Source organism: Monoraphidium neglectum (assembly GCF_000611645.1).
Source record: "Monoraphidium neglectum strain SAG 48.87 unplaced genomic scaffold scaffold02820, whole genome shotgun sequence".
Classification (NCBI taxonomy): Eukaryota; Viridiplantae; Chlorophyta; class Chlorophyceae; order Sphaeropleales; family Selenastraceae; genus Monoraphidium; species Monoraphidium neglectum.
Window position 1 is genome coordinate 1 of NW_014010808.1, and position 8,020 is coordinate 8,020.

At 68.1% G+C, this 8,020-nt stretch overlaps 1 protein-coding gene across 1 annotated transcript; it reads left to right on the forward strand.

Annotated features, from left to right (window-relative positions):
* Positions 1–402: 402 nt before the first annotated feature.
* Positions 403–7,986, forward strand: MNEG_11595 (hypothetical protein; the record flags this gene model as incomplete). The annotated part of the gene is made up of 1 exon (XM_014039933.1): positions 403–7,986. The coding sequence occupies one exon, from the start codon at positions 403–405 to the stop codon at positions 7,984–7,986; it is 7,584 nt and encodes a 2,527-aa protein (XP_013895387.1).
* Positions 7,987–8,020: the final 34 nt, after the last annotated feature.

The following is an 8,020-nucleotide window of genomic DNA, read 5'->3' on the forward strand; positions in this document are numbered from 1 at the left end:
CCCCCTGCCCCGTCGCCTTCCCCCGGCCAGGCGGCGGCAGCGTCGGCCAGCGGCCCCGGTGCACTGGCCGAGTTGTGCGTCGACGCCACCGTCATGCTGGCAGGATCTGACCTGCGCCGGCTGCAACAGCGCGGCCTCCTCGGCGGCTTGCTGGCCGGAGCCAGCCAAGCGGCGGTGCCCTTCGCGGCCCTCGCTCCGCTTCTTCCCGGCGCGGGCGCAGCGCCCTCTGGCAGCCACCTCGCCGCGGGCGATGGGCTGGGGGGGGACACCGGGCGTGCACCGGTCCGGCGCTCTGCACGCCGCGCATCCGGGGCAGACCCGGGCGAGCCGCCTGACGAGGCAAACGCCGCGGCAGCAGCGGCTGGGGACCCTGAGCTGACTCCTGCCCAGGCCACCGCAAAGATGGAGCTGCAGCAGCACGCGGCCTCTATGGGGCGCTGCCTCTTCTTCCACGCGCAATACGATGCGGCCCTGGGGGTAACCCTGGTTTTCCGCACCGCTACCGGGGAGGAGGGGTCCGCAGTGCCGCTGAGGGTCATGGACGACAGCGGGGCCTCGTGCAACCTGATGTCGCGTGCGTACGCTGAGCGCATTGGCGCAGCCACGCGCCCCGTGGCGCGCCGCATTTACGGGTCCACTGGCGGCAGCTCGTCCACGAGCACGGGCGTGGTAGCAGACCTGGTGGTCGCTGCAGGCACAGCGCAGGAGAGCAGGGTTGAGCAACAGCTATTCCTGCTGGTTGATGGGGTCACCCTCTTTGACGTGCTGGTGGGCAACAGGATCACCCGGTTCGGGCCCCTGGAAAGTCACGTGGACGGGAAAACGCACCGCTACCACTACACGACCAGCCAAGGCGGCCGGGCGACCCTCCCCATGGTGGCGTTAGACGCGGCCACGAGGGACGGTTCTGCGCAGGCAGCCGCCTCCTGGGCGGACCTGGCAGAATTGTACGGCTGGCCCGCGCATGCCATGGCTGCAGGCAGCGAGTGGGAGGTTGCGCTGGCCACAGCTGCGGACAAAGGACCCCCGACGGCAGCGCCCTCAGGCGCGGACGACGAACTGCGCGCGATCCTGCAGCTCCCGCCCGACGCCGCCTTGGAGCGTAGGCTGGCAGCCTGCGCGGCGGAGCTGAACGCACGGGACCATTGGGCTGCCTGCAGCGCCACACCCATCGTGCCCTACTTCGCTGCCGAGGAGGACCCCCTCACCCGGTGGGAGGCAGCCTTGGAGGACCCCAGGATTGGGGGTACCCTGCGCGGGCTGTGTAGCGGCTTCTGGTGGGACAACGCAGTCGAGTGCCTGGAGGAGGTTGTGGTGTACGGCCGGCCTGTTTACACCCCCGCAGACGCGCCTTGCGACGTCGAGGAGCTAACCCTCCTGGGCTGGGCTCAGAACCTGGTCGAGTACCACCGCCCTGAGCTGCTGCCGCTATGGAGCACGGAGGCATCGCGCCTGCCGCGCCCTGTGTACCTGAGACGGCCCCTGACGGTGCAGCCGTGCGGGCCGCTGCTGGGCGAGGAGCCCCCCGACCGCCTGCCCGGCTGCGACTCGGCCCCCACCGCGCCGGCGGCTGAGGACGGGACGCAAACCGGCGCCGGGGCGAATGCTGACCGCCTGCCCGGCTGCGACTCGGCCCCCACCGCGCCGGCGGCTGAGGTCGGGACGCAAACCGGCGCCGGGGCGAATGCTGACCGCCTGCCCGGCTGCGACTCGGCCCCCACCGCGCCGGCGGCTGAGGACGGGACGCAGACCGTCGCCGGGGCGGATGCTGTGGCGGCCGACGCGCCAGCAAGCGCAAGCGCAGGGACCGAGCCCGCGGGCGCTACCACGCCGTCGCCTGAGGCCAACCCCCCCAAAAGGGCGGCTGAGGGCTGGTGGAAGACCCAGTGGGGGCGTCGCCGGACGTGCTGGGAGGAGCCACAGGACGCCGTGGCCTGCTTCCTCTCTGAGGCCGCCCCAGCCGCCCGCTGGGGGGGAGTAGCGCTGCTGCTTATGAACGTGGTGCTATGGCACATTCTGAGCGAGCAGTGGCTCTCCGCCAGCTTGGGGGCGGTTGCTGCCTCGGCATGGGCCTGGCAAGGCGAAGCTTGCTTCCGCACCCTGGCGCTGCCAGTGGCACGCCTGGCGTGGCATTGCGTCCAGAGCAGCCTGTGGGCAGCGCAGGCGGTGGAAGCCGCTCACCGCGTCCTGGTGTGGCGACCGCTGCGCTGCCTGGCCGCCGGCATCGGGTGGTGGGTGCGGAGCGCCGCCCCTTATTCCCTCCCGCCCAGCAGGGCACCCCCCCAGGGCCTCCTGACCCGGCATCACGTGCGCCTGCGCAAGCGCGTGGCGCGTGTTGCGCGCGCTCCGGGCCGCCTGAAGAACAACCGTCAGAAACATCGGGTTGCCGCCTTTCCTCGCACCCGCGCGAACGCCCCGGTACCGGCCTTGCGCGTGGCGGGCACGAGCCGACCGAGGCTTGCTTTGGCAGGGCTGACTCTCCTGGCCCTGCTTGCCGCCGGTGCCATCGGCCTGAATGCAGGGACTCTGTTTGCGCACACCGCCCCGTCCGCGCTGCCGGGCGCCGTCGCCGCCCTCGGGCTAGTGGGCGCCGCGCAGGGGCCCGCGGTGTGGGCCAACGCGACGGTGTCTGCTTTCGTGCCGGACGGCGCGTACCTGCCCCCGCCTGGCACCCATTATACCAAGGACGATCAGTTTGGGTGGCTGTATGGCAATCACCGCGCGTTCACGCCTGACCACCTGGCTGAACTGCAGCAGACAGTGCGCTCCCTGAAGCACTGCTTTGCCTTTGAACTCTCTGACCTCACTGGGTACACCGGGCCCATGGGCGACTTCCGCATACGGCTTTCTCATGATCGAGCCATCCACGAGGGCCCCAGACGTTGTTCCCCCGCCGAGCTACAGGTGCAGCTCAAGGCTGTGCGCGAGTGGCTGGCGGCCGGGTTCTGCGAGGTGTGCGTGGTTAACGGCCGATACGCCTGCAACATGGTGGTGGCGGCTAAGAAGGACGAGCACGGGGAGTGGACGGCTCTGCGCACGTGCCACGACCTGAGGCGCCTGAATGCGGCTACCCTGCGGGAGGAGCACGGGCTGCACCACGTTGACGACCTGTTCCAGTGGCTAGGGGGCAAGAAGATATACACGAAGCTCGACCTGCGCTCGGGGTTCTATCAGATCCCTATTGCGCCAGAGGACCGCGATAAAACCGCTTTTTGGTGCGACCGCGTCCTGTACCGGTTTGTGCGCATGCCCTTTGGGCTCAAGTGCGCCCCCATCTTCTTCCAGCGCGCGGTGGACTGCTGCTTAGCAGAAGGCAATTGCATGGACTGCGCCCGCGGGTTTATAGATGACATCATCATTGCCAGCGACACCCCCGAGGAGCACGTGCGTGACGTGGCACGGGTGCTCGAAGCCCTGAACAAGCACGGCTTGAAAGTTCACCCCCACAAGAGCGTGTTCGGGGCAGAATGCGTCGAGTACCTTGGGCACAACGTGAGCCGGTACGGTCACTCCCCGACAGAGGCCAAAGTGGCGGCTATCCAAAAGATGCCCGCCCCCTCCAACGTGTCGGAGCTGCGCGCCGTTCTGGGCCTCCTGTCCTATTACCGCTGCTACTGCCGCGATTTCGGGGCCATCGCTGCGCCCCTGACTGCGCTCACCGCCAAGAACTGCCGGTGGGAGTGGGGGGCCCCGCAGCACCAGGCGCTGAGCGAGCTGAAGAGCGAGATCTGTGCGCCAGGCAAGGCGTTGCGCCCCATTGATTACTCCCGCCCTATCTTCCTGCACACCGACTGGTCTTGTAAGGGCATAGGTGCCGTGATCGGCCAGAAGGACGCCGATGGGCAGGAGTACATGTGCGCATGCATCTCCCGCTCTCTGAACGCTGCTGAACAACGGTACGAAGCATCCAAAGGAGAAATGCTCGCAGCCGTCTGGGCCATCAAACAGTTCAGACCCTTCCTGTATGGGGTCCCCTTCACGCTGGTCACGGATCACGCCGCGCTCAAGTGGCTTTTCACCAACCCGCACGTGACAGGGCAGTATGCACGCTGGGCCGCCATCATTCAGGAGCACGAGCTGGCCATAGAGCACCGCCAGGGGCAAGCCCACCAGAACGCAGACGCCCTCTCCCGCCTGCCGCTCCCTTGCACACATGACGCGTCGGGCGCGCGGCTCGACCCAGAAGCACCTCTAGCAGCGCTAGCGGCCTCGATCGTCTGCGGGGGGGGAAATGAGCCCACTACCGGGCTTGCCCACGCGCTTGCCTTGATGGCCGGGCCCACACACGAGCAAATGATGGCGGATCCAGCAGCAGAGGCGAGCGCTGTGATGGCTACCTGCTTGGAGCAGGCCCTGGCCACGGGCACCTCCTTTATCGACACCTACGCCCCCACCTCATTTAACCTCTTCAGCGGGCACAACGGCTCACTCCTCGACCTGGGCGAAGTGGAACCCTGGGCGGACGAGCCAGCCGCAATGACAGCCAGGGAGCGTATGCACCGCAAGGCTGCCAAGTGGGTGCGAGAGGCCATGCAAGCGGACGCGCCGGCTCAGCCTTCGGCCCCGCTGGCTTGGCGCCCTGAGCCAGGCCCGGCAGATGTCCTTGGAGTGCGGCCTACGAGCTCGCTCAACACCACCCCCCTTGCGCCCTCCTTCTTTGCCAAAGCCTTGGAGGAAGGGATCGTGCTGTTCGAGCCCTTTGGGGGCTTGTGCGCGGGCCTCGAGATGGTCCTGCGCGGGGGCGTGCCTGTGAAGCAGTACGTGTATTGCGACAACCACCTGCCCTGCCAGGAGGTAGCGCGGCACAGGGTGGCAGCGCTCGCGGCCCGCTACCCCAGCCTGCTATCGCTGGACGCCACCGCGCGCATGCTCTCGATCCCCCAGGACGTGCGCCTGATCGGTGCTGCAGAGCTGGCGGCGGCCGGCGCACTGAACGGGTCCCAGTGGATGGTGGTGGCAGGCTGGGAGTGCCAAGACCTGTCGGCTGCAGGCTCCGGCAAGGGGCTGCAGGGCCGGCGCTCTAGCACTTTCTACGACCTGCTGCGCATAGTGGGCGCACTGCAGCAACTGCAGCGGAGCCGGCCGCCTGCTTATCTGCTGGAAAATACTCACATGCACCATTCTAAGGGGACCGTGCAGGCAATCGACTACCCCGAGATCTGCAGAGCCCTGGGGCGGCCAATCTCCCTGGACGCCGCTCAGTGCGGGTCCTACGCCCACCGCCTGCGCAACTACTGGACCAACCTCGCCGACTCCGCGGTGGTAGCACATGTGTTCGCAAAGGCCGTCAGGCGGGCGCCCGACCTCTACGTGGACTCCATCCTCGATGAAGGGAGAGTGACGCGCCCTGTCCAGTTCACCACGAGCAGCTCCCCGTCAGCGCCTTGGTATGTGTGCAACAAGGGCTCAACGCAGAACCCTGGCAAGCGCTGTGCCCTCCCCACGCTGATGGCCACCCAGCGGTCGTACAGCTTCAGGGATGGCAAGGCCGGGTGCATTTATCAAGCCGGCACGCACCCCTTGCAGCTGGCCGATCCCCCGGAGCCGAACGCGGACGAGCGTGAACGCGCCCTGGGGTACGAAACCGGCGCCACGGCGGCGCCTGGTGTGAGCACCGCCCAGCGGCATCGTATCACCGGCGGGTGCATGGACGCCAACGCCTTGGAGCACTTGTTTGCCATCAGCCTGTATGTGACCCGCTGGGCCTGCCCCCCTGCCCCGCCCGAGAGCGGCCGGGTGACGTCACCAGTAGCCGCGGGCCCGGCCGGCACGCCAGCGGCCGCGCCCCTCGAGTCATTCCAGCCATGGAGCGACGCCGCCTCCGCCGCCCAGCACGCCCTTGCCGCGGCGGCCGAAATTGGCGAGACGGGCCGCGACATCTGGGAGGATGAGGCTGCTCTGCAGTACCTGCGCTCGCGGCAGGTGCCGGAGGGCGCCACAGACGCCGAACGGCGGCGGCTGCAACGCCGCGCCCAGAAGTACACCTGGCAGTCCGGCCGCCTGTATCGCCGCATGGCTGACGGCTCGGTGCGCGTGGTGCCCACACCGGACCAACGGGCCGTGCTCGTGCAGCAGACCCATGAGGGGCTGGGGCACCTGGGTACAAAGCGCACCGCAGCGCTCGTGGCCTCGAAGTTCTGGTGGCGCGGCATGTATGAGAACGTGACTGCGGTGGTCAGCACCTGCGAACCATGCTCCCGCGCCAAAGCTTCCTTCAATCAGAGCCAGCCGGAGCTCTGCCCTCTCCCAATCAAGGGCCTCTTCTACCGCTGGGGCGTCGATCTCGCCGGACCGTTCCCCAAAACCGCCCGCGGCCACGCTTACGCCATGGTGTGCATAGAGCATTGGTCAAAGACGGTGGTCATCACCCCAATCCCTGACAAGGAGGCGGCGACGACTGCGTTCGCGTTTCTGCACAGCGTCCTCGCCCGATTCGGCGCTCCCGCTGAGGTGCTCACCGACCAGGGCTCAGAGTGGTGCGATGAGTTTCAAAGGCTGCTGACCGACACCTTTGTTGACCACCGCTCCACCAGCGCCAGCCACCCCGCCAGCAACGGCCTCACGGAGAGGGCAGTCCAGACCCTGAAGGGCGCCTTGGCAAAGCACTGCCTCGCTGAGGAAAGCACGGCCGACTGGGACAAGTACTGCGCGTGGCTCGCCCTGGGTTACAACTGCAGCCCGCAAGAGTCCACCCGCCTGGCCCCCTACCACGTCCTGTTCGGTCGCGCCCCCGCCATTCCGGCGTCAGTCCAGGCGGTCATCGCCGCCCCTTTGAGCTTTGACGACCCCCTGGCGGTGACGCTCGACGTATTGCAGCGGGCCGAGGCTGTGCGCCGCGCCTGCCCCGCCATCGACGAGAATCTAGCCATCGCCCAGCACAGGGACACGCAGCGGTACCAGGCGGTGCGCAGTGGCATGTACGTGGGCGGCCAGGGCCCGCCGCTCGCTGCGGGCGACTTTGTGTGGCTCAAGCGCCACCAGACCAGCAGCACCCTACAGACAGGCACCATGCCCCCCATCCTCCGCGTGCAGAAGGTCTGGCCCGCGGGGATGCTCACCCTCATGGGCAAGTGCGGCCGCACCCTTAAGGCGCACGCCTCACACTGCGCGCGTTGCAGCCTCCCGAACATCGACCCGACCGTCAACCCGGCTCTCCAGCCGTACGACCGCAATTTGCAGTGCGAGGTGTGCCACAGCCCTCAGGGGGAGGCCTCCCTGCTGCTCTGCGACGGATGCGGCCGGGGCTGGCACAACGGTTGCTTGGCGTCTCCCCTGACCGAGATACCCCCGGCTGAGGAGGTCTGGGTGTGCCCAGACTGCCTGGCCAGTGGCGTCACAGAACTGGAGGCGGCCGGTCGCCGTGCTGCGGCCGGTCCAGAAGCCAGGCTGCCCGAGGGCGTCGTGTTCCCCAACGCCCGTGCCCGCCGATACCTGCAAGAATGCGCGGAACTAGAGGGTCGCGTCGTGGCCAAGCAGTTTGCTCATCCAGTCCACCAGAAGCCCCACACCTACTGGGGCCGCGTCCACTTCCGAGGCAAGGAAGCCCGCCCCGAGTATTTTCTGGTGAGGTACACGGACGGTGACGAGGAGACCATGACGCTGCGCGAGCTGCGAAAGGTGTTGAAGCCCGACGGCGCCCGTATCCCCGCTTCCGCTTACAACGAGCCCTCCCCGGCTGCGCGCCGACCGTCCCGGCGACCGCGTGGCGCCGTCGCCAACGTCACCGCCCCCACCTGGGTGGCAGACCGGCTCCACGCGGGCATGCCCGGCACGTGGCCGCAGCCCAACCAGGACCGCGTCGCGGCCGCGGCCGAGGCGTACCTGCGTGGCGACCTACCAGCCCTGCCCTACCGCCCTGCAGCAGTGGAGCCCCTCCTGGCTGCAGTAGATTTGCCGGCGTGTCTCACCGTCGCCGACCCCTTTGGTGACCACGCAGCGATTGCCTCTGGCTTGACCAAAGCGGGCATCAGCATGGTGGTGGATTAGGATTAGGATTAGGATTGTTACAGCGTCCCGCGGT